This window comes from Rhinopithecus bieti, unplaced genomic scaffold, assembly GCF_001698545.2.
Source record: "Rhinopithecus bieti isolate Rb0 unplaced genomic scaffold, ASM169854v2 scaffold_27016, whole genome shotgun sequence".
In the NCBI taxonomy this organism is placed as follows: Eukaryota; Metazoa; Chordata; class Mammalia; order Primates; family Cercopithecidae; genus Rhinopithecus; species Rhinopithecus bieti.
This window is the reverse complement of record NW_016812222.1, coordinates 264976-289518: the sequence shown is the minus strand read 5'-3', so window position 1 is coordinate 289518 and position 24543 is coordinate 264976. Positions and strand designations below refer to the sequence as shown.

Below are 24543 nucleotides of genomic sequence, written 5' to 3'. Positions count from 1 at the left end.
AGAGGGGCAGCATCAAAAAACGGGAGATGCTGAAGCTGCGATGACCAGCATCATTTTCTTAAGAGAACATTCAAGGATTGTATGATGGCTGGGCTTTCCTGTGTGTTAAGGTCTACAAAACAGCACCTTCAATTGAAACTGCCTCAATTAAAGTTCTTAGATTTAGGGAAGTGTGAGCTTGGAAAGTTTATGAGGGATTACAAATTCCCTGAGTCCATTTAGAAAAACACAGGACGAAAAAAAAAAAACAAAAAAATAAACAGGCACAAAGAAGGCTTCAGAGCGTCCCTGGCTGGCCAGGGACAGATACCTGTAGTGTCCGCATCGCCAGTGACATGATCTGCTTTCAAAGGCAGAGGGGTTTAAGGGGAGGATGGGTGGGAATGTGAGGCAAAGGCTCTCCCATTCCCCTCAGTTGTTTAGTAGGCTTTTATTTAACCCAAGACACTCTCAACTTGGAGAATAATTCAGTCCTCAACAGGCCTCAAATTGCTATGTTTGCAGGCGGCAGCAGAATGTTTAATATATTATAGGATAAAAAATTTCATCAAAAATTAAATAAAATATCTGCAAACCCCCCAACACATTCCTATTTAACATTACCTATTCACTTGTGCTGTTAAACTGACATGTACTGTACTGGAAACCATATCAAAAGACTGAAACTGAATCTTCACCCCAAATGGAAACAAAATAAAATGAATAACTTGAGGTTATGGATTAGTTTTAGGTAAAACAATACGAGGAGAAAGGGGAGAGGAAAACGGAGGTGGTACAGAAGCAAAGCTGGGAGTGACGCAGACAATTCAGTCACGGGCAGATGTCTATACAGAGTGGAGTGGAACACCAGGAAAAGCTCCACATGGATTCATGTGCACACGTCTGGAGGCACCAGATCCCTCCATGGCAGATCTGTTGGGGACAGAAAATCTGTGAGTTTCCAGCAACTCAGTGTTCTTTGTGTGCAGTGGTGGCAGCCACGATGCCATCTGCCACGCCAAATCCCTTCCCCAACAGCTGAGCAGTCTGAGACCAAGCCACTTCTATTCCAGCTGGAGACAGCCAGAAGGCCTTGGGCTGGGTCCCAGGTGAAACAAACTTTCTGCTTAAATTGATGTGTGTGTTTGGTTTTTAATCTAAGGTTAAGTTTGCCTTGCTAAGGACAGCAGGAGGGCTGTCTACCCATGCTGCTGACAATACAGTTCCCCACTGTCATTGGGTCTCCAACTGTGCTACATATAGACATCACCTGGCGGCTTTAAAAAACTCTAAATGCCTGGGTTCTGCTCCCAGTGATTATGATTAACTGGCTTAGGGTTTGACCTGGGCATCAGGAAAGTCTTAAAAATTTCCCTGGTGACTCTAATGTGCAGTCCAGACTGAGAATTAACTGGTCACTCATAATGTTGAGTATACTAGGAAAATATCGCCAATATTCATGCATTCACTCAACTTAAAACTTTCTGGGTTTACCCTTGGACTTTCCTTCCAGACTCTTGCAAGAAGCTGAAACATTCTTTGGCAGTGGGTTGGGAGGGTTACTCAGGGTGACTTGTAGCCTTTATCCCTCTCTCCCCTCCCTCTACCTCATCAAGTTTACAGAAAGCCTGTTCCCAACCAGGAAAATAATTCCAAGGCTCCCTCGAGTACAGTTATGTTCAAAAAATGACTCAGCTCTCAAAGAACAGGAAAGGGAGTTTGGCCTAGGTGTAGACCTTTGGGCAGACAAAGGCTCTCTGTAAAGTGCCAGGGATTCCCTCCCAGCAGCAATGACAGGTGAAGAAACCAGAGTTATCAAACTTAACCAGGCCTGTATTACCGAGGTATGTGTGGTTCAAACTGAGAAGGACAGTTAAAAAAGCCCCTCCACTTACACATACCCGCATTTTGTCTGTGTATAAACAAAATTTACATGTAAGTGCACAACAGGACAAGGTTGCAAGTAGCTCTGACTGCCATCACAAATAGGATGGCAGCCATTTGTTGTGGCTTTTAAACAAAAGTGTCCTCACCCAGGCCTTGGCTGTGGCCCTCTGGTTCCTATGGCAGGAGGGGAGCAAATATAAAGGTCTGGGGCCAGTTGGAAGGAAGCCAATAGCATTCATGTGCTTAATGATTCTAACACTTACATGAAAGCTATGTGCTATTAGGATACTGAGTTTAGGCCGGGCGCGGTGGCTCAAGCCTGTAATCCCAGCACTTTGGGAGGCCGAGACGGGCGGATCACGAGGTCAGGAGATCGAGACCATCCTGGCTAATACGGTGAAACCCTGTCTCTACTTAAAAATACAAAAAACTAGCCAGGCGACGAGGCGGGCGCCTATAGTCCCAGCTACTCGGGAGGCTGAGGCAGGAGAATGGTGTAAAAAACCTGGGAGGCAGAGCTTGCAGTGAGCTGAGATCCGGCCACTGCACTCCAGCCTGGGTGGCAGAGCAAGACTCTGTCTCAAAAAAAAAAAAAAAAGGATACTGAGTTTAGTTCCTAAGAAATGAGGGTAGAAGAAGGGAAAATCAGCAAACAGGATCTGGTCCTACTTTGCCATTGCCTGGATGTGACCTTGAGTAAGGCCTTTCTCTCTGGCCGTCTCCTTACTATTGCACAATAAAGGTGATGCAGAGGTCCATGAGATCCCTTCCTAGAACTGTCTGATCTAAGAGCATCCTTTCAACTTCACAAGTATCCTCTGGCTTCATTTCTCCACTTCATGCACTGATAACAAGCTGGCTTGGGGGCCTCAAGTGTCCTGGGTGTGGACCCTGAGCAGGTGGACTGATGCAGTAATGTCTCCCTCATACCATCTAACAGGCAGTAACCACAAACGGCAGTGAGGAGAGAGCTACAGAAGCTAGGACATGATATTCATGTTCAGAGGACTTTTTCTTCCCCTGTGTCTTCTAGGGTAGAACAAAGTCATTCATTAAGAGTCTTATTTCCAAAGAACTAAAATGCTGGCACTACAAATTTGGCCTACATTTCCATAGTCCTCAATTCCGTTATAATTTATAAACTACATAGAAAAACACTTCATTTAAACAGCTGCCATCTCCATGAGTTCAACAAGGAGCCAATTCCTTTCCTTAAGGTGACCAATTTTTACATTCAAAGCATATACTAATAACAATGAAAGGATACTCAATACAGAAAGAATGCGGGGGAAAAACAGCCTTGTGGTGTTTTTTGCTGTCTCTGCTGCCCATCAAACACTGGGCATAACATGGGAGGAGGAAAGGTAGTGAAGGGCCCTTCAGCGTTCCATTTCTTACCCAAGAACAGGGAGCTAACGGAGGAGGCCATTCCTGTCATTCCAGTTTTAGAAGCTCCACATCGAAGACGAGAGTGGCATGCGGTGGGATGATGCCTGGGTGCCCAGTGGCACCATAGGCATAATCTGGAGATATAGTCAGTTTGGCTCTCTGACCCACACTCATCTGTGAAAAGAACAAGGAAGACAGACTCAGCTGGACACATGCCCCAACTGTCTCTGTAAGAACAAGAGCTGTTTACCTAGGTGTTCCTTGGCCAGGATGGTTGTGACTTTCCAGTGACTTTGCAGCTGCACAGGCATCACCACCTCCTTGTGCAGGACCTGGAGGTTGGCAGTCAGATTCCATGACCCCTGCATCTCACTCCAAGAGGTCCAATGGCAGTTCAAAACCCCTCTTCACTCTCAGAAGGGTCAGGCCCTCAACCTTTCTACCCAAGTCTTAATGACTAATGCTAGGCAGGTAACATTACAGATGTCTCACCACCTAGTCCTTCAGTGGTCACTCAAAGGACACATTAAGTGACATCTATGCTCTTCTTGAAAAAGGAATACTCCATATAGGAAAACTTCAAAAAAGACAGTATGATTTTCTGGGCTACACAATAGCATGTACTGTACACCATTTGTGAAAATATTGATATACCTACAACAGAAAACATCTTTGGTAGGACATACCAGACTTCTGCTGTGAGGAGAACAGTATGGATAGTGAGTGACCCGTAAGGAGAGATTTTTACTTTAAAAAATATATTTGTGTATATTTTCAGTTTCAAATTAAATACACAAATAAGTATAAATTTCTACTTTCTGAACAGTGACCAGGTTCTCTGCAGTATTTCCATCTTTTGACTTATCTTTGCTTTTGGTCTCCATGTGTATGTTCCTGGCTTTCCGACTCCACTGGATAAAGGATGAATAAAGAGCAAGCTCCAGGCTGTGAAGTGTCTAATTCTTGCTCCCCTCAGAAGTTGGGACATGTTGGAGAAAGGTGGTAAGGACAGTGAAGTATGCCTTTACCTTGTACAATTCAAAACAATCATATCCCTTGACTCAGCAATTCTATTTCCAGAATATTCTGCTAACAACTCAAAAGTCCATCATAGAAGGAGTGGTTTCAAAGGCACATCCACACCAGGGATTAGTCATTAGAAAGAATATAGTGGTGGCTTTAAATGTATTAACATGAAAAGATGTCCAAGATCGATGAAAAAAAGCTGCCAAAATAGTCCTTGTGGCAGGATTCCATGCCTGTAAACATGTAAAACCAAAACAATATCAAAAGGAAAGGAAAAGGGGCACAAGTCAATCTCCCCTTCTTCCTGTGTTTTTAACTCACTTGCTGAAAAAATACGCTGTGAAGAATTTAAAAGATATTTTATGTAGATCTCAAACTACCCAGACTTCTCACAATTGACAGGGCTGTGACTGACCCCAAAGCACCAGTTAAAGGGGGAGTCAGGCATCTCTCCAATACTCAACCATGCCTCTCCAAGCCTGGGAAGTGAAGTATGTTGATAACACTGTCTCGATGGCAGATAAAGCACTCAATACATACAACGCAGTGATTGTTCCAATGCTGGAACAGTCATAGAAGATGGGTTGTGGTATGAACAATGGCTGGCATGCAAGATGGGGGATGGGCTACAGAGCCAAGAGCCAGCCAGACTAGGGAGACAGAGGCAAAAAGCTATGGTTGGCAAGGTTTCCCAAGGGAAGTAAACTACAAAGCCTCTTCCTCACACTGCCAACCCTCTGCCCTGCAGGAACAGAAACCCAGACACCTGGGAGTGGGAAGGCTTCAAGTTCCTGAAAGTTGAGCAGTTTATTTGGAGATAAATCAGTGGTATTTTATAGAGGAAGTAGAGCAATGTGTATTCTGGAAAAGAGAGAGACAGAAATCTCTCTTTTCATCTTGGTTAAATTTCTAATTCTCCTCAGTGAGAGGGAAGCAGACTAATTACCCATCATGCAGAGCCTAATTATAAAGTTCCCTGGGTCTCAGGTCACTGAAAAACATCCCTTTACCTGGTTAGAGCCAAGAAAAAATTCCTAGGTTTGATGAAAAGACAGAATCCAACTAAAATTTGGCAACCCTGGGTCCCTATTGTCTCCTGGGAATTTTGTAGTGTTGGCAGAACAAAAGCTGTTTCCACAAATGGGGAGAAAAGAGATTAGGAAACACACTCAAGACAAACAAAAGGACTTTCTGCCTAAGTATGACCTCTCAGAAGTGGTCTGACAAAATATGGTTAATAGTAAGATAAATACAAATTAAAACTGATGTCATTTTTTATTCATATTGTCCTGAGGCCAAAGATTTAACAATACACTGTGATGCTGGGGCTGGGAGGAGACTGCACCTTCATAGGCTGGTGGTGGCAGTCCAGACTGCAAACCCTAGAGATGGCAACTTGGCAAGACCTGTCAAAAAACACTACACACAGCTTTTGAGCCCCTCAACCCCACTTCTGAGAATATGTCCTATGGCAACATGTGCACACATGGAAAATAAAGTCTGTACAAGGCAGCATGGTTTATAATAGCAAAATACTGGAAATGATTCAAATACTCATTAATAGGGCACTAGCCAAGTAAATTTTAGCACACTTACATAAAGGAATACTATGCAGCTGTAACAGAGCTTACTCCTCTTTTTTTTTTTTCTCTTTTTTGAGATGGAGTTTTGCTCTTGTCATCCAGGCTGGAGCACAGTGGCGCAATCTCAGCTCACTGCAACCTGTGCCTCCCAGGTTCAAGCGATTCTCCTGCCTCAGCCTCCCAAGTAACTGGGATTACAGGCACCTGCCACCACGCCCGGCTAATTGTATTTTTAGTGGAGATGGGGTTTCACCATGTTGGCCAGGCTTGTCTCGAACTCCTGACCTCAGGTGATCCACCCATCTCGGCCTCCCAAAGTGCTGGGATTACAGGCGTGAGCCACCGTGCCCAGCCTACTCTTCTTTCATGTACTGGTATTGGGAGTGTCAAAAATGCATTAAGTGAAAAAGTAAACTGCAAAACAGTATGTGTGTGAAAGCAAGAAAAAAGTTATGTTTTTATACGTGCTTAAACGACAGTACAAGAAGCATTAACAACAGGTGCTTCTTGTGGGGATACTGGTCAGATGGGATGGGATGAGACTTTTCACTTTTTTTATTTATGAACCGTAGAAATATGCCACCTATAAAAATAATATAAAAGGTAAATACTAGGAAGCAAAACAAAACAAATGAGAGAGCATACCTGGGCAACCCCTTCTTCCCAGCCTCGGATCACCTCCTGCTTGCCTAGCATAAACTTAAAGGGCTTGTTTCTGTCCCGGGAGGAATCAAATTTCTTTCCATCTTCAAGCATCCCTGTGAAAAAGGCCACTGTAACATGAGCAACAGAGTAATGACATAAGGCAAATCAGAGACCAGCAGCAGAGCACTCATCAGAGATGCCAGTGCTGAAGAGTCTGGCAGGAACTGCGGTACATAGGAAGGGTTTCCTGTGACCTCACTGGGCATATAAGGAGTTGGGGTAGTCCTACTCCAGACCTGTGAATGCTCTTCCCTGACTCTAAGAAATTAAGTCATCTACAAAAGGACTCCACGTACCAGAGGTGGGTGGCAGCCCACCTTGTTCTGGAGATGGGGAGTATAAACTTTCTCCTGCCCTGACTCTCCTAGCACCCTGTGGATTTTCTCCCCAACTAAAAATAACTGTGGTCCCTTGAGGTGCACACAATGTCTAGAAGTCAAACACAGTGCAAGAAGCAATATTCCTTCCCAAAACCCCCATCATCTTTCACATATAATGTGTTTATATATTGCTCTGCCGTTGTTCAGTGCAGGCAAATCCCCTTCCACCATCTGTCACCCCCATGGTCTCCTCTGTGGTACACTAATTGTGACCTACACACATTGCTGTTCTCCAGGCTGTGGGTCAGCACTATGGGATGTGATAAGAAGAAGCTGTAAGGCAAGCTTTCACCCGCATTCTAGTGCCAAGTGTCTCACACCAACAGGGAACCTGGGGCATAAAGCTGGGCCCTTGTAGTCTGGTTCCTGAGTTGTCATAATTTTCCTGGGAAAAGTAAAAACCAACCTGGGCTGAAGTAGAGAAATGAAAGAATTTGTGCAGCATTCATCCCACTTATTTTATCCAATGCTGCCCCAGAAAACAATCTGTGCTCATTTTTGCACAGCTAATCCTTTGTAACAAGAGATAACTGAAGAGAACAGCAATACTAAGGAGGTTGAAATGGTTGCTCTTGAAGAACCAGTAAACCCAGCCAACTGCTAGCAACTCTGTGGGCAGTAGTTCCACTCTGAGTTACTCTAAATGGGCTAGGCGCTTTCCACACGTGAACTAATTCAATTCTTTCTCCACAGCACTATCCCCATTTCACAGATGAAGAAACTGAGGCAGACAGGGAGAAGTGAAGTAGCTTGCCAAAACAGTAAAACTACATTATAAATTAGAAACCCAAATACCATGCTCCTTCTACTATCCCAGTTTCCCAGAAGTGGGACAAGCCACAACCGCGCCTTCCAATAAAAGGGGAACTCCAGAGATGCTATGAGAAAAGAGGAACAGACATCTGCAATAGATATCTGCAACTTCCTTTTCAAAAACACCATCAGCATTGCTTTCTCAGGAAGCCACTGCCAGCCTATTGTGATAGCTGACACTGAGTTCCTGCAAATTCTCTAATTAGGATCCCAGATTGGAGGGTCAGCCAGTGGTTAACATATAATGGACACAAAACTGATTTTATTGGAAGACTGGGGGTGGGCACTCACCATGGTTCTAAGCATTACTCAGAAAATCCATAAAAACATTACAATTCTGTTGTGTAAGAGTTTAGGAAAAAACGAAAATCCTGACAAAATTCCAACCTAAAAAACAGTGTCAACACTTGTAAGTAGGATGGGGAGGCACAGATGAATTGGTAGCGTTATCACAGCTATTGGACTATGTGGACTTTAACAAAGTAAGAAACGGGTGGGGGTTGGGTGGTGGTATCTTAACAGAGCAGGCGTAGAGACGGATGTCCTGGGGGCAGAATGGGTACTAATGCTGCCTGGACCTGGGAGCTGAGGACGAAGGTAGACAGGAGGGTGGGGACCCGTACCTGCTCCAAGGAACTGGTGCCCCTGAACTGGTGAGCTGGGGTATGCATTTAGCTCATTCGTTTACCAGAATGCAGTCACCACCTGATGAAAGAAATGACTAATGGCAGGACTTGAACAGTTCTCTATAAACAAGTACCTGGGAGAGGAACAAGTCTCCAGGCTCCACAATACCCACCAAACACACTGCCTTTACCCATTTCAAGCTACACTTCTTACATGGAACCCAACCCAACCAACCTCAGAGGTAAGGGTGAAAGCAGGCAATCAACAGCTATGATTCTCCATTCCCTGGCCAGGCAGGGAGCCTTTCCATCCACCCTCATGAGACTGCTTGTAACAGAAATAAGGAAAACAACTCCAAGGCTCAGTAACCCACCCAAGATCAGAACTACTGAGTGGCAGGGCCTGTGAGCCACAAAGAAGATTGAGAACCAGAAAGAGCTTCTCTCTGGTCTGTGTTATTTTAAGAAAAACATGCCCATAGGGGCCACCTGGAACCAAGGCTGTGGCACTCTCACCTTCCTTTCTAATTAAACATCAACTTCCCAGGAGCAACAACAGCCTGGCCCAGCAGATGAACTGGAATCAATCTAAGCCTTTCCCCTATGCCAGGGCTGGTGTGGGGTAGGCATATGGGCCAGTTTGGGCACTAACACCTACTTAGTTTGGGCACTACTTTACCTGCTGTGAAGTCTACTGGGATCTTCCAGGAAAGTCCTACCTCATTAGTAAAAAGAAAAACAAAGACTCAGGAAGAAAGTTCCTGCTCCCCCTGTTGAATGTTGTCATGTAAAGATAAGATGTTTGGAGCATGGCAGTCACCCTGTGACTGAGAAGGCCAGGCATACCACAGGGCGGTCATTCCAGTGCTCTCAGTCAGCCCCAAACCACTTCCCTCAAGACTCATGTCCTGAGGTGACTGAAAGTGTGCTCTAAAGGTAAAACTATGGTAACAGTCAACAGCTCAGTGATTGCCAGGAGTCAGGGGTAGGAGGAGGGAAGAACAGATGGAACACAGAGAATTTTTAGGGCAGTGAAAATGTTCTGTATGATACTATATATAATGGACACATGCCATTATACACTTGTCCAAACCCACAGAATGTACACCACGAAGAGTGAATCCTAATGCAAACTATGGATTTTGGGTAATCATGATGTGTCAATGCAGGTTCGTCAATTGCAACACATGTACCATTCTAGCGGACAGTGTTGATAATAAAGAGGGTACGCATGTTTGGGACCAGGGGATATATGGGAAATCTCTGTATTTACCTCTCAATTTTGCTGAGAATCTAAAACTGCTCTTAATAAAGTCTTACAAAAATAAAGAAGTCTGCTTTGCCTTACATTGGGTCTTCAGCTACCTGCAGCCAAATGAACACAACTGGCGTGAGGTTAACCTTTATTTGACATTTAGTGAGCACACTATAACATAGTGCTGTCACGAGAGGAATAACAAATGGAACTCAACAACCAAAACCACAAAGAGCTATCCCCGATCTGTGACAATGAGATCAGTGTCTCATGTCAGGACCCACTACACATACCCACATTTTGTCTGTGTATAAACAAAATTTACATGTAAGTTACTACATGGAATATACTTCTCATTTTTAAAAAGAATGCTGATTGTGACCCACTAAATTTATTTCATGATACATTAATGGTTCATAATCCACAATTTGAAAAGTACGGTATACCTATAAAAAAATTAGCCTATTTCTTGCCAGACTTGAACCCGGCCCTGACCTGTGCAAGACTGTATTTTGATTGTAATGAAAACCACAGGGTACTGAGACAGACTCCCTAAACTTCCTTTTTATCCCTGATCAAATGCAATGCCAGGCAACCTCCAGACACTACATGCATCAATGTATCAATGTTGCTTTGCCTGAGGTGAGATACTTCAACTCTCTGACTGGTACCAGACTAGGAGCACAAGGCGGGACACAGCCTGAATCTGCTGCTGAGCCAGCATGGAGATGTGTATGTTCTTCAGTGGAAACTCTGGCTCTGTGTGAGGATGCCTGTCTAACCCCAGCTCTCTTAAGCCTATCTTGGACACTGAGGGGCAAGCCTCTCCCTAGTATCTTAAAACCATAAAAGCCAGGAAGCAGGATTTCTAAGTAAAGGAGCTTTAAGCAGGACCTTTGCCTAGGATCTTAATTTTCCTATGCTATTTTGGATGCTCTGTTGTCCCTGGGAAAGGGGCATGAGCCTTGCTCCAGAATTTCAGACCACAGTCACCAACTGTCAATCTCATCTACTTTCTAAGGAGAGATCTTCACAGGGAAGGGGTGGGTGGTGGCAGTGGTGTTGGGGTTCCTCAAGTCCAAGGAGAGGATTTCCCACAATCAAGTCCGAAAGCTAAACAATAATCCCCAGAAATGGGTGGGGTGGTGTGTAATTAAGTGGGTGTCACACAACTGGCACAAGCTATAGGACAAGGAGAAGGAAGGCTTCCCCAGTGGGGAGGAACAGGCCACCTATCTACGGCCGTAAGTTGTCAAGCTGGGGGAGAAGGTGAAAGCAGTGTTTGTTAAGCTGGAATGAGTATGCATCTAGTATTTTCAGGGGTAGGAATTCTGCTGTTCAGTCTGTAATGTCAAAACAGGTAGTGAGAACTTCCATTTCTGGTCACGGTGGAGGACAGGGATCAGATTTGTTCCTGAAACAACCAACAACCAACCAGCCCCTTCCTCCCTGCAAAAAGTCCCACAAAAACCTAAAAACCACCTAGACAGAATAGCTACAACGATGGTGTATAGCACACCAGACATCTGTAATGAAGAACAACAATCCTGAGACATGGGAAACAAGGCCAGCCCTATATCCTTGGGATTTTCTAGGGAGAGGGACCTGGAGTGGAGCTCAAGGCACCTAGAGTCCACAGGACAGAGTACCAGCAGGAGAGAGCTATACAGAGATCCCTGCAGAGGGTCCTCTTTGAGTATTCAGCAGAGTCCCTCTCAGTGCATGTATCTGAGGGAACTACTCAAGGCTAGGAAAAGAACTATCCAAAAGGCTTAGAGGAACAGTATCCAGCGCTCACACAGGGCTGCGATTACTGCTTATTACCCCCAGTCAAACTGGAGAAGTTCATGATTGACGCAGCACTGGACAGAATACTCAGGAAGATCTTGCCTATAGTAGGAAATAATCAGCCCTAAACTGAACTCTAGACCTACCTAACAAATCCCAAAAGCAAGACTCACAAGCATCAAATGGTTTCCAAGTAACTTAAATGCTTCTCGGTATAAAACTCAGGTAAATGCATAGGAATAAAAATATCCAGCACCCCAAAAGGTAAAATTCACACTGTCTGGCATCCAAAGATTACCAGGCACGCAGAGAGGCAGAAAACAGGACCCACAATGAGGAGACATATCAATCAATTGAAAGCAACCCAGAACTAACACAATGTTAGAATTAGTAGAGGAGGACCATAAGACTCCAACTTTCAGAGATGAAAACTACAATATCTGAGATGAAAATTACATTGGGCTAAAATGACAAAATATCCACACATAACACAGTAAAAACTTTACACCATTATCAAGCATTAACTCAAAATGGATCCTAGACCTAAATGTTAAGTACTAAACCTATCAAATTTATAAAAGAAAACATAGGAAAGACATCTTTGTGACCCTGAGTTAGGCGAAGATTTCTTAGTATGATGTCAAAAAGCACTATCTATAAAAGAGTAAGTTGAACTTCATCAAAATAAAACAATTTTGTACTTTAAAAGCACTGTTAAGAAAATGAAAAACAAGCCATACACTGGGAGAAAACTTTTGCAAAGTACATATTTGATACAGGACTTATATCCAGAATATAACAAACCACCAAAATTCAACAATTAAGAAAACTAATAAAAAAGGGCTAAAGATTTGAACAGATACTTCATTGAAAAAGACAGAGGGCAGGTAAGCATATGAAAAGATGCTAGACATTCTTCAATGCAAATTAAAACCACTAGGAAATGCGTCTACCACCACTGATTAGAATGAGTAAAGCTAAAAAGACTGACCACGACAGGTATTAGTGAGGATGTGAAGGAACTGGAATTCTCATACACTGCTAGTGGGAATATAACATAAAGCTTCAGAAAACAGCTTGATAGTTAAGTTAAACATACACCTCCCCATATGACCCAACCATTCTAATCTTGAGTATTTATCCAAGTGAAATAACAGGCTATGTCCACAGAAAGACTTGTACACAAATGTTCAACGCAGATTTATTAGCAATAGCCAAAAACTATAACCCAAACATCTACCAACGGTGGTAAATACAAATATCTATATATAGAAAATTATTTAGCAACAAAAAGGAACAAACAATTGATACATTGGACAATACAGATGAATCTCAAAATAATTATACCAAGTGAAAGAAGGCAGACAAAAGAGAACATACTGTATGATTCCATTTATATAAAATTTGAGAAACCGCAACGAATCTACACTGACAAAAAAGCACATCAGTAGTTGTGACAGGAAGGTAAGGGGGGTGAATTCAAAGGGGAACAATGACACATCAAAATTTACGAAGCTGTACATTTTAAAAATGTGCAGTATATTGGATTTCAATCATGCCTCAATAACTTTTTTAAAAAAGGAAAAGAAAAAAAAGTAGGCAGTGGCATTTACTAAAATCCTGTATATGTTTAGCTCCTACATCCACACTGGCAATGAATGAAAAGTGCTTCCTCTCTTTGGGGAGGGAACAGGTAAAGCAGGAAGCAAGTCAAGTCTCAGCAGTTGCTCCAATTTTAGCTCTGGAGATCACTTGTGCCAGGAGTTGGAGCCCTTAAACAGTGAAACCACCTGCCAAGTTAGTGCCATAATTTCCTAGAGAAAGCGTGCCCTGCTGAGAGAAGGCAACTGAGGTTACAGTGCAGATGCGACAGCTGACAGTCTTTAAACTCTAAAGGCCACTCAGGATAAAACATCATAAGCATTGCCTTCTAACTGCAGAATTGGCCGATTTCATTCCTGGTCATACAAGCCTATAACTCATGCCTAAGAAACTGCCTGGAATAGCTCCATATTCTTGATTTCAAGTATATAGTCTTGGCTCTCCTGACTGAATGCAGCCCAAGCTCACAGACCTGGCCTGCGTTCTGTGTCCTGGTGGCACTGTGGTGCTGGTACTCAAGAGTACTCTTGGATTTGCTTTACTTGCATGATTTTAAAGAATCAGAAGGACAAGCATGAGGCCTTCATATTTAGATCTTCATCCCTATATGGTAACAAGAATACGAGGGGTAATCACAGAATGGTAGTCTTGTCTTTAAGCGCCTTTAATTACTAATCAGTGAGAAAAAATGTGAAAATGTGCTCCAGTTAAAAGTACAAGACCATGAGAGGAGCCAAAGCTATGGCTGCATACAAAGGCTGTTGATGTCATCTTCGCCCGGGTCTCCGCCCGAACTGAAACCCTTGAAAAGGGAGCAAAGGGTTTAAAAAACAAGACTCTGCAGAGAGTCTCAGGTCTGTCTACCACACAGCAGCCTGCTCTTTCCTGTTGCTTATCAAGGAATCAGCAGAGGGAGACCTGGCCAGCAGCTCCTGAGCAGCAAAGTATCCCCGGACTGTGTTCCTGGTGGCTGGCTCAAGCCACTGAAGCAGTGGTTAAGACTCGAGACCTGGAGATTCACAAGGACCACTGGGATATTATTTCACTAGTAACCCAACAGAAATGGAGTCACTTCCAGGGTCCTCTGCTTTGGGGAAGGGCAGAGTCCCATATACCTTCTACTGGGTAAGGAAACAGGACTAAAGAAGGCACCTCTACAGACTTACGGCTTCACTACTTGTAGTTGCTCATGAATCTTTGCAGGAGTGTTTCCTATAGGCCGCATTTTACAGGGACCAAAATATGAGAAGTTTCAAGATTAAAAAACAACAACGACTAAACTAAACCAAATATCAAACATAACAAAAAACCAGAATATCCTAAGCCCCAAACCTTCAAAATAAAATAAAGTCCTTGCCATTTATAGTTTGGAGAGGGACAAAGGACTTCTACTTTCAACACGCAGGTGAGTTTCTTAATGACAAAAAGTACAATGAGGCTAGCTGCGGAGGAGGCTCATGCCTGTAATCCCAGTGCTTTGGAAGGTCAAGGCAGGAGAATCACTTGAGGCCAGGAGTTTGAGACTGGCATGAGTTTGCGACCAGCCTGGGCAACACAGCAAGACTCATGTCCCCAATCCTGTTTCTGCAAAAAATTTAAAAAAAAAAAAAATTAGCCGGACATGGTCCTAGCTACTTGAGTGGATGAAGTGGAAAGATCGCTAGAGCCCAGACGTTTGAGGTTACAGTGAGCTATGAGTGCGCAAGTGCACTCCGGCCTGGGCAACGGAACAAGACTCTGTCTCTTAAAAAAAAAAAAAATGTAATGGTTGAATGGATGGAGGTATGGGGGAGCCAGTATTTTTCTGCAGCTTTGCATTTGAAGCCATTCCCAGATGAGTGTACAGCTCCAGGTCTAATGGGTTTAGCTGTTTGCTTTCCCTCTTCTTCTTATTAGATACAGAAGCTCTCTTAACCACCTTTTACTTAGCTGCCTTACTTGGAGACTCATAAAACTCAAAGCCTTCGTAACCCAGCATGGTGAAGAGCACTCCCCTCATGCTTTAGTCTCTAGCTCATGATCACTCCTTCATTCCCACATGAGTTCTAGCTTCACAAAGGGAGGAGTGGTTAGCTGTGTTTGTCCCCAAACACATTTATGGTAGCTATATTTACTGTGTTAAACATAATATGATTAAATAGTATGTAAATCAATAAAATGAGTGTGAATACAAACAATGGTTCTAGCTGACTGCTGGGAAAGACTCAATAAAGGCAAGTCACTAAAAAACTATTGCTAGTGAATCATATGGGAGACTACATTTAGAGAAAGAAATCTTAAAAATCTGGAGAGGTTTGGTTTTTAAATGTTCTCACAATAGTCTTTGCTCTACTTTAAAAAAGGTCAAATTGGTTTTTGCTAGAACTGTGATGGAAAACTCCACTAGCAGAGCCATACTCAAAGATAAAGACATAGTCCTTTAGCAAATGATTTATGTTAGGGTTTCAAATAAAATGTTTATAGAAGGCATGTCACTTTTATGTTAGCGTACCAACTACCTACTTGTCTCAATCATGATGGGTAAAAAGGGATTCTCCATTTAGATAGGCAAAAGATACAAATTCAAATCTTACATTCTTATTCCATTTCTGGGTCTCTGTGGCTGCATTCCAGCACAACCTCCCTGAAGTGGCATTCTGAGAACTCCTTACGAGTGAAGGGTATGACCAAAGGTCCAAGTGTCTACCCAAAGAGGGAACCAGCTCACTCTCACCATCATTTTCCTGAGATCACAAACAGTGCAAGCACATTTCCCATATATGGTATGGAAATGCTTCTAACCTTTGGCTAAATCCCTTTAGATCCTATAACCAAAAGTGTATTTTCAAAGGCAGGACCCGTGATGGGAAGAATATGCAGGATCCAATGGCAATAAAAAGAACAGACCAGAATGCATGCCCTGTGGGTGTGTCTCTCCATTTTCCATTTTAATCACAATATAAGTAAGAGGGGCTACTACCACATTATATTGCATGGGGAGGGGGAGAAAGAAATACCACTAGGCTGGCCGCGGTGGCTCACACCTGTAATCCTAGCACTTTGGGAGGCTGAAGCAGGTGGATTGCCTGAGCTCAGGAGTTTGAGACCAGCCTGGGCAACACGGTGAAACCCTGTCTCTACTAAAATACAAAAAATTGGCCGGGCATGGTAGTGTGTGCCTGTAGTCCCAGCTACTTGGGAGGCTGAGGCAGGAGAATTGCTTGAACCTGGGAGGCAGAGGTTGCAGCAAGCCAAGATTGCACCACTGCACTCCAGCCTGGGCGACGGGGTGAGACTCCATCTCCAAAAAAAAAAAAGAAAGAAATACCACTTAACAGTAGCTAGCTGGAGGTGGTAGAAATATGCAGTTTCTATAGGGTATAACGGTTAAAAGCATGAGTTCCGGACCTCTGTTACAGACTATTATTACAACTCCCTCCCTGGTCTCTCTTCTTCTGCCCTTGCTCTCCTAGTTTAAACCTGACACAGCAGCCAGACCCTACTATCCCTCGGCTAAAAAAACTCCTGTGACTCCCCATCTCAAGAGATAAAGCTCCTAAAATGGCCTACAAGACACTCTAAGAGCTGTCAAGCCTCCGCTCCTACCACCATCCCTCTGACTTCACCTCTGATTACTCTCATACTTCTCCAGTCCCAGAACATTGCTTCCTTATGTTCTACATACACACCAGGGATACCCCCACCCGTGGGCCTTTGCATTTGCTGTTCTCTCTGCCTAAAATCATATTGCTCAAATAGTCACATAGGTTACATCCTTACCTCCTTCAAGTCTTTGCTCAAATATCACTTTCTCATTGAGGCCTTTGCCAATCTATCTAAAATCTCAACCTTTTCCTATTCCCTCAACACTTACTAGCTTATACACAAGTCTTGCTTATTAATCACATTTATTATGTCTTTTCCACTACACTGTAAGATGAAGGCAGGAACTGTGTCTTCTTCACTCCTAAATTATTGGTAGCCAGGACAGTGTCTTGCACATAGCAGACATTCATCAAGTACTTACAGAAAAATCAAAGGTACCCTTTTCTCCTCCTGACCTGTGTATATACTTGGAAGATGCTTTCCTCCTGCCTGACTGCACCATACACACCAAAACCAGATGGCACTTCCTCCAAGAAGTTCTAGCCTATAGGTATAGATTGCTTGAGGTACTTTCATTGTAACTGACCATTCCCTACAGGGTAAGCACCTTAAGAGCAACACTGAGGCTTTGCCCAGCTCCCTATATATTCACTGAGTGACTGAGGGAATGCCTGGTCCTAACTGGCCATTCATTCAGTCACTGAATAGCTACTCTATGCCAAGACTGATGGGGAGACCCTGGAGAACAACACTAGTGTGGGTCTGGCCTCCTGGAGCCTGCAGTCTGTTGGGGAAACAGTAAGTAGATGTTTAACTACATGGATCCTGACTATGATGGGGGCTAAGAAAATAGATGGGTGCATTGTTGCAGAATTAGAAGCATGCATGTACGCATGCGAAGTGTTACTTAAACTGTGCTATAAAGAACAGAAAAGAGCCTGTCATGCAGTGGGGAGTGGCAGCAGTGTGGTGGCACCTAAGCAAAGGGGCAGAGACCTCCATGTGGAAAAAGGCTTGGAGCATTTGAGGAACGCAGGCCAAAGTAGCTTGAGCTCCTGGGAGAGGAAGAGTAAATATAACAGGAAGAGACAGTAGCATCTAGGAACTGGTTATTTCTACCTCCCTGACTTTCTGCACTGCTAGAATACACCTGGTCAAAATCAAAGGGGTCCAGGAGAGGGAATGCAGAGACTTGGTTAAGCTTCTTAGCAGGAGAACAAAACAAAAAAACAGAAGAAAAAATTTAAGTAAAAATAAACAAATGTCGCCATGAGCACCAAAGGGAGAACTGGATGCTATGTGATTAAGTTATTCATAATAACCTTGGCTTCTTCCATGGGAAATAGCAGGTGACAATATTTTTAGAGAAAATTCCAAGGCAGACAAATGATTTCCAGTTTATGGATACAATAAACCCCTCAGTACTTCATAAAAATCAGTTTAAGCACTAAAATGTTCTAGTTAAAACATCTGTGAGTAAATAGGTGAATTTATGGTATGTAAATTATATTCAATAAAGCTGTTAGCAAAAAAAAAAAAAAAAGGTCATGGACCCCACTGAAAGGAACTAGAGATCTTTGAAAGATGGCTGACAATTGGACTAGAGTAGTGAAACCGAGAAATGGATGAAGGAATGGTGGGAGCTCAAAAAGGTACTGGAGCCAGCTTGAAGGGCTCCTACTGGCCAAATTTAGGATGATATTAGCATCAAAAAGAGTAATGGGTATCACTGATCTGAAGGCCCTGACAAAAATTTTGAGCCCATAGTACAGTAAAAGCAAATAGAGGGGAAAAGTCACTTGCCCCACTGGGAATGGCAACACCCCATCAGTTGACATTCATTTTCATTTTAAAACTGGTAATTAAAGGGTGGGAACGGTGGCTCATGTCTGCACTCCCAGCACTTTGGGAGGCTAAGGAGCGTGGATCACTTGAGGCCAGGAGTTTGAGACTAGCCTGGGAAACCTGGTGAAACCCCGTCTCTACAAAAACTACAAAAATTAGGACAGGTGGCATGCGCCTGTAGGCCCAACTATTCGGAAGGCCGGATGGGAGGCCGGGATGGGCGTCTGGGAGGTCAAGGCTACAGTGAGCCAAAATCAAGCCACTGCATTCCAGCCTGAGTGACAGAGACACTGTCTCAAAAAATAAAAATTGGTATTTAAAGGGAAAGAATTAGCTTTACCTTATCTTATAGAAGAATAACAGCTAACAAATTTAGAAAGAGTGAAGGAATTTTATAAATCAACACTTTGTGAATGCCAATTACTTCTTCAGGGGAGAATTATCAGACGGTGTAAACACCACTAGATGAAAGGCTGATGAGCAAGAGACCATCTATGGTTACCTAGGCACTCCACAAATCACTGCTAATTGCAAAGGGAAAAATGTTCCTTTACAAAAAAGATAGAATTTAGCGTCACAACTAGTGATGTTTCCCATGTGTGCTGAGGATGAAGTACTCACACTAAAAGTTTAAACCGAATCTATTCAGACATTTAAAATATTAAACATCCCGTTCAGAAAATCAAGGCAGGGAACAAGTTAAACAATACCATGAGAAAACAGTAAGACAGATGTGGAGTATTCTATAACTAGCCCGCTCTCTTTGAAGAAATCAGGGTTATTAAGAAAAAAACAGTGTAAGGACCCTTCTGGCCTGAGATTAGACATAACAACTGCGATGAGTGAGGCTCAATGGAACTGTGGTTTTAAAAAAGAGCAACACTTTGGAGACAACTGGGTAGTCTCAATAGGCATCTGCTTCACAGCAGGCATCATTCCTCCCATTTTATAGACAGCATGTGGAAGCTGGGAGCTATGGGACAATTTGTTCAAGCTCTCATAGCCTGTTATATGGCAGGGCCAAGATCAGAACACAGCAAAGAACCCACATCCTCTTTGGGGATCACTGTCCACCTGGCACCACTTCTGCCCACTGCCTGAGCTGGCACTCTACACACCTGGGATACAATCAGTGTCCTGTTTCTGCCTTTGTCCCCAAAAGCCCATTGTCCACATAGTAGCCAGAAGGAGAGGGGGCTGTTAAAATCCAAGCCAGCCAATGGCTCCCACGTGAGTTAGAAAAAGGCAACGTTGGCCGGGTGCGGTGGCTCACGCCTATAATCCCAGCACTTTGGGAGGCTAAGGCAGGCAGACCACGAGGTCAGGAGATCGAGAACATCCTAGCTAACACGGTGAAACCCCATCTCTACTAAAAATACAAAAAAAAAAAAAAATTAGCTGGGCGTGGTGGCAGGCGCCTGTAACCCCAGCTACTCAGGAGGCTGAGGCAGGAGAATGGCATGAACCTGGGAGGCAGAGCTTGCAGTGAGCTGAGATCGCACCACTGCACTCCAGCCTGGGCAACAAAGCTAGACTCAGTCTCAAAAAAAAAGAAAAAGGCAACATTTTTATAACAACCAACAAGGCTCCACCATCCTCTCATCTCCTGCCACATACCCTCTCATACAATCCACTTCCTGTTCCTCTAACACACCGGTCTTCTTGCTGTTCCTCTAATGCACAGAGCAGGCTCCAGCCTCAGGGTCTTGCACTAGCTCTTCCCTCTTCCTGGGATACTCTTCTAGACAGCCCCACAGCTCCCTCTCCAACTACCTTTGAGTGAATGTTAAAATGTCACTTTTTCAGAGGCCTTTTTCAATCACCCTCACGAAAAGCAGCCAACTTCCCCTCCCATCCCTCACTCTGCTTTAATCTCTCCACAGTGCTTCTTACCACCTGATGTGCCCCATGGCCATACTGTCAGTCTCCTCATCATAAGCAAAGCCCCACCAGATCAGGTCTTTGTCTATTTAGTTCACTAGCCACGTCCCTAGAGCCTGGCTTGCTGCTGTTGCTCAAAAAATATGTGCTGTGGGAAGGCAAATGGTCTTGCTGCAGCCCTGCCCCAACAGTTACAGCCTGTGTGCCTCAAGACAGCACGCATCAGGGGAAGCCATCTGAGGCATCTCTGCTGAGCGTGAGCCTCCCTCCAGACAGATCACCAACCAAGAGATACCTAGCAAGGGAGTGGATGGAATAAAGCAGAGGAGAGGGGGGACGAAGCTAAGGAAAAGCAAGGGGTTTGAGGGAGACTGCAGCAAAGTGGCCACACCTGCCCTGCGAGCCTCAGCAGCCCTCCAGTCAACCTCCCGAGGACATGAGGTTGAGGGGCTCTCGGTTTGTCCCAGTTAGAAGCCGGGAGGCTACACCTGACTTAAACCTGATCCGAAGGACAAAAATCCCAGTTACAGTTACTTTTTAAGAAGAAAAAAGAAAACATTCCTTCAATCCCCTTGAGTTTGCTCTCACAATGGCAGGCACACGGCCTGCTGAAGTAAGTAAAAGAGGTCTAAACCTAGCTGTGTGCCAGGACAAGCTCAACAGTAAAGATGACAAAGCTACTGGAGGCAGCAGGGAAGCGCCGTGAGAATTCACTGGCTCCTAAAGGCACTTACTTGGCAGGTTACCTTTCCACCCCCTCCCTCCCACCTCAATGCCTGTCATGCTCCTAGGAGATGCTTAGCTGGTGATAGTGAACTTTGTATTTTCCCTCTGGTATCACAGAGGTTGTGCACGCCTTCCTGAGGCCTTGCTCATGCTGTGCTCTGCTAGGTCACGGAAGTCACCAGAGGGACCCTTGAGAGTGGCATCAAGGTGATTGACAGCCATTAGTGGCATTTAAAGCATCCATGTGGTAAAGGTCAGTCGTGCTTTACACCTGTGATGGCTAAGGGGGGATTCTGGCCACCTTACTTCCATCCCTCTTTCTCTGGACCCATGCCCAAATCAGCAGTAGTGGACACCTGGCAAGAGCTGACCGGATCAAGAGTGTTCACCTTACTCAAACTCTCCTTCTCAGGAAAAGTAACAATCAGAATGACAGCCAAGAAATCTGAGCCAGATACTCAAAAGAAGACAGGGAAGCTGGGCATGGGGAGGGGTGAGCATGCAGGGGACTTCCACCACCCACAGGTTGGGAGAAGCAGAAAAACACAAATCTCTTAACAGGAGACTACTGAGGCAGTCAGGCAGCAAACAAAACAACAAGCAAACAACGCCAAAAAACAGAGATGAGAACTAGGTGCATCATGATTCTTTCTTTTATCTTCTTGGGGCCCAGTGGGCTTCTGCCTTTGAAAACCCCTAAAACGTTTATGATAATCTCCACCTTCTGATCATGTTCCCCCAGGATGGATTCTGTTCCCAGTGACTTAAAAGCCTTAACTGCTACAGATGAGATCTCACAGTGCCTACCTACTCCTCTCACGCCCCCACAGGTCTCAAACAGGTTATTCCTGGGAGCCTGGTGACAAAGACCCACGGGAACAAAGCCGCCAGCCTGCTCGAAAACAGTCTATTCTGTGAGCATGAGGCAGAGCTGGCTTCTCACTAAGGCGTCTTTATAGGGCTTATCAAAACGACACAAAAAAGAAAGCTTTTGTCCTAATGCACGCCAGGGTCCTGCTGCTGTTCTGGGAACATGTGGGTGGGTGCCACCCGCGAGGAAAACACAGACTTCAAGAGGCACTGGAAACCCTGATGGTGTTCTGGGTCTCATGACCATCTGTTCTCATAGGAAAAGGCTCCAGACATGCTGTGTGGGGATATTTCACCAAGAGGCATGAAGTGCGGCACTGCCTACACGCTGGGGTCCAGACCCGTTGGCAGCACCAGAACATGGGTGAGCATGAGGGGCAGACGTGGGAGTGGGACACATGCTGCCAAGCACCCTAGTGTGGCTATGTACAAGGTAGGGTGGGGAGGGGTGCGGCAGAAGGCAGCTCCTCACGGCTGGAGTCCCAGTCTTTGCCCCAGTTGGCTGCAGAACTGAATGAACTGCCCACTCACCCCGGCACTGTAAATGGTTATTCTTCTCATCCTTCGGATCAAAAATCACCAAACGGATGCACTTTCATCTACCAGACCTCCCAGGCTCAGGTGCTGACTGTGGCCTACAAGGACAGCTATCTAAAACATCAAAAGCACTTTTCAGATTCTTTCACAGACATGAGACTGCTCCCGACAAAGATGGGTTTCAGTAACTCCTCCTTTGGCAGCATTTTTAAAGTGCTAGTCCTTAACTTCTACCTCCTGCCCCCACTTCTACCCATGGAGAAGGACCACAGAAATAAAAGGGCATGGGAGGAGGGATGTTGGCTGCCTTTTCCTCTTTCCCTTGAAAGTCATTTCCCTGAATAGAGGGATCCCTCCATGTTTCCATGATTTGGAAGGGAAAGGTGGAGTTTATTCGCGAGCAACTTGGCCAAAACTGCCCACAGCCTACTACTCAGGAGGAGGAAGAGGAGGAGAGGGAGTAGGAAAACAGGAGGAGGAGGAGGAACAGAGGAAAGGGTGGGAAGGTTGAGAAAGGGGAAGGAGGAGGGGGAGGGAAGGTTATTCGTATCAACAACTGTGGCTACACCAATCACTCCCACCCTTGCAGGACCAACAGCCCACAGACACCGAGTCTCCGCCAACTCAGCTCTCGCCTTCCCCCGGTCCATACAAACCAGGACGCCCTTGTAAGGGCAAGGAGTAAAAGACGGTCCCAAGGCACACGACTCTGATGTTTGAATTCTGGCTGGGGAGGGGGAGGTGTCTAAAATTTCCTTTGGCTTATATTATCACTGTTTATTAGCCTTCAGATTCTTTATCTTTAAAATGGAGATGAGAAAAGTCTCTACTTTTAGAAGAGCTGGGGGACTAAATTACACGTGCAGCTTTCGGTCAGCCTGAGCCATCGCTACCACTAAGCCTTGGGTTTGTAAGTGGCTCAAAAGTAAAAGACGGAAAAGGCCATGCAGCTCTACTTCTCCGAAGGCCAGGAAGAGCCAAAGCAATGACTTAGGAAGTGGGATGTTTCCCCACCCCGCGGCAAAGGGCCGAATTCCGAGTTCCCCGGAGGAAGCAGCAGCTCTGCAGACTAGGAATTACCTCGTCCTTATCTCCAGTGAAGGGAGGGATGGAAGTGGGGACAGGGGCACAGAAATGGTACAAATCCTTCCTAATGGTCCCAGGCCACAGCTCTGACCATTCCTTAAAGTGTGACCTTGGAAAAGTGACTTCGTCTCGCCAAGCCTCAGTTTCCTCATCTGTGCAGTGGGCATAAGGGCAGTATCTAAGGTGCAGAAATGCTTCTGATGGGCTAGATAACGCCTAGCCCGCAGCCAACGCTCACAACAGCCGATTCAGACCCGCCTGGGTTCCGCAAGCCCGAGGCTGCCCGAGCCACCGCCCAGGCCTCAGCCTCAGGCCATGCGGGCCTCGCAGCCGCCACGCCCCGGGCCCCCAGGCCTTGGCGGCCAGCCGCACCCGGGCTGGGGACTGTGGCCCAGGCCCCCACCCCGCCTGGCCCCCGACTCACCGGTGTAGTGCACCACGCAGGTCTGGCCGCGCTTCGGGAAGGTGCGCCCTGAGGAGACAGAGACGGGCACGGTGAGCGGATGCGCGCGGCGGCGGTACTCCGGGCCGCCGCGCGCCACTACTCACCGTCTCCTGGGGAGATGGTTTCCACCTGCACTCCCATGGCGGCGGCGGACGCTCAGCGGGCGGGCAGCGCGACGGGCGGCGTGGACCGACAGCGACCTGGCGGCGGCTCCACGGCTCTGCCTAGTCCCTCGGCTCGTCGCCTGCGCACGCGCACGCCCCCTCACGCCCAGCCCTGCGTGCGCGCCCCACACGGCGCGCACGTCCCGGAAACCCAGGCCTCCGGAAGACGGACCGGAAGCCCGGAAGCCCCGGGCCTCCGGAAGCCCCGAGGCCTCCGGATGCAGCTGTGTTTGCCAGGTGACTTCTTCGTTCTCCCGCCCTTCCTCTGTGCTTGCAGCGGGTTAAGCATCTCCCTGCCCGAAGAATGGGAGTAATAATAGGGGGTCCGCCAGTCACTGACTGGGTGACTGTCATCAGGTTTCCACTTCTAA

At 45.5% G+C, this 24543-nt stretch overlaps 1 protein-coding gene across 4 annotated transcripts; it reads right to left on the bottom strand.

The window, feature by feature from the left end:
* Window positions 1-659: 659 nt before the first annotated feature.
* Window positions 660-24309, bottom strand: FKBP1A (FKBP prolyl isomerase 1A). Of its 4 annotated transcripts, XM_017895727.1 has the most exons (5): window positions 24113-24309; window positions 23988-24035; window positions 6510-6622; window positions 3265-3429; window positions 660-912 (listed from the first exon to the last, which is right to left on the bottom strand). In XM_017895727.1, exons 1-4 carry the CDS (start codon window positions 24147-24149, stop codon window positions 3301-3303), a joined length of 327 nt encoding a protein of 108 aa, XP_017751216.1. In that variant the 5' UTR covers window positions 24150-24309; the 3' UTR covers window positions 660-912; window positions 3265-3300. The 4 variants fall into 4 exon arrangements, with proteins under 4 accessions (XP_017751216.1, XP_017751218.1, XP_017751215.1 ...); XM_017895729.1 differs by lacking the exon at window positions 6510-6622 and having other exon boundaries at window positions 818-912; window positions 24113-24296; XM_017895728.1 differs by lacking the exon at window positions 660-912 and having other exon boundaries at window positions 2928-3429.
* Window positions 24310-24543: the final 234 nt, after the last annotated feature.

What these genes read in the sequence shown, in the direction of transcription:
- FKBP1A (XM_017895726.1), bottom strand. Translation starts at nt 24,149, where the DNA reads ATGGGAGTGCAGGTGGAAACCATCTCCCCAGGAGACG. An exon ending in AACCATCTCCCCAGGAGACG is followed by an intron (nt 24,036 to 24,112) that starts GTGAGTAGTGGC and finishes CTGTCTCCTCAG; the next exon opens with GGCGCACCTTCCCGAAGCGC. An exon ending in CTGCGTGGTGCACTACACCG is followed by an intron (nt 3,430 to 23,987) that starts GTGAGTCGGGGG and finishes TTCTTTTCACAG; the next exon opens with ATGAGTGTGGGTCAGAGAGC.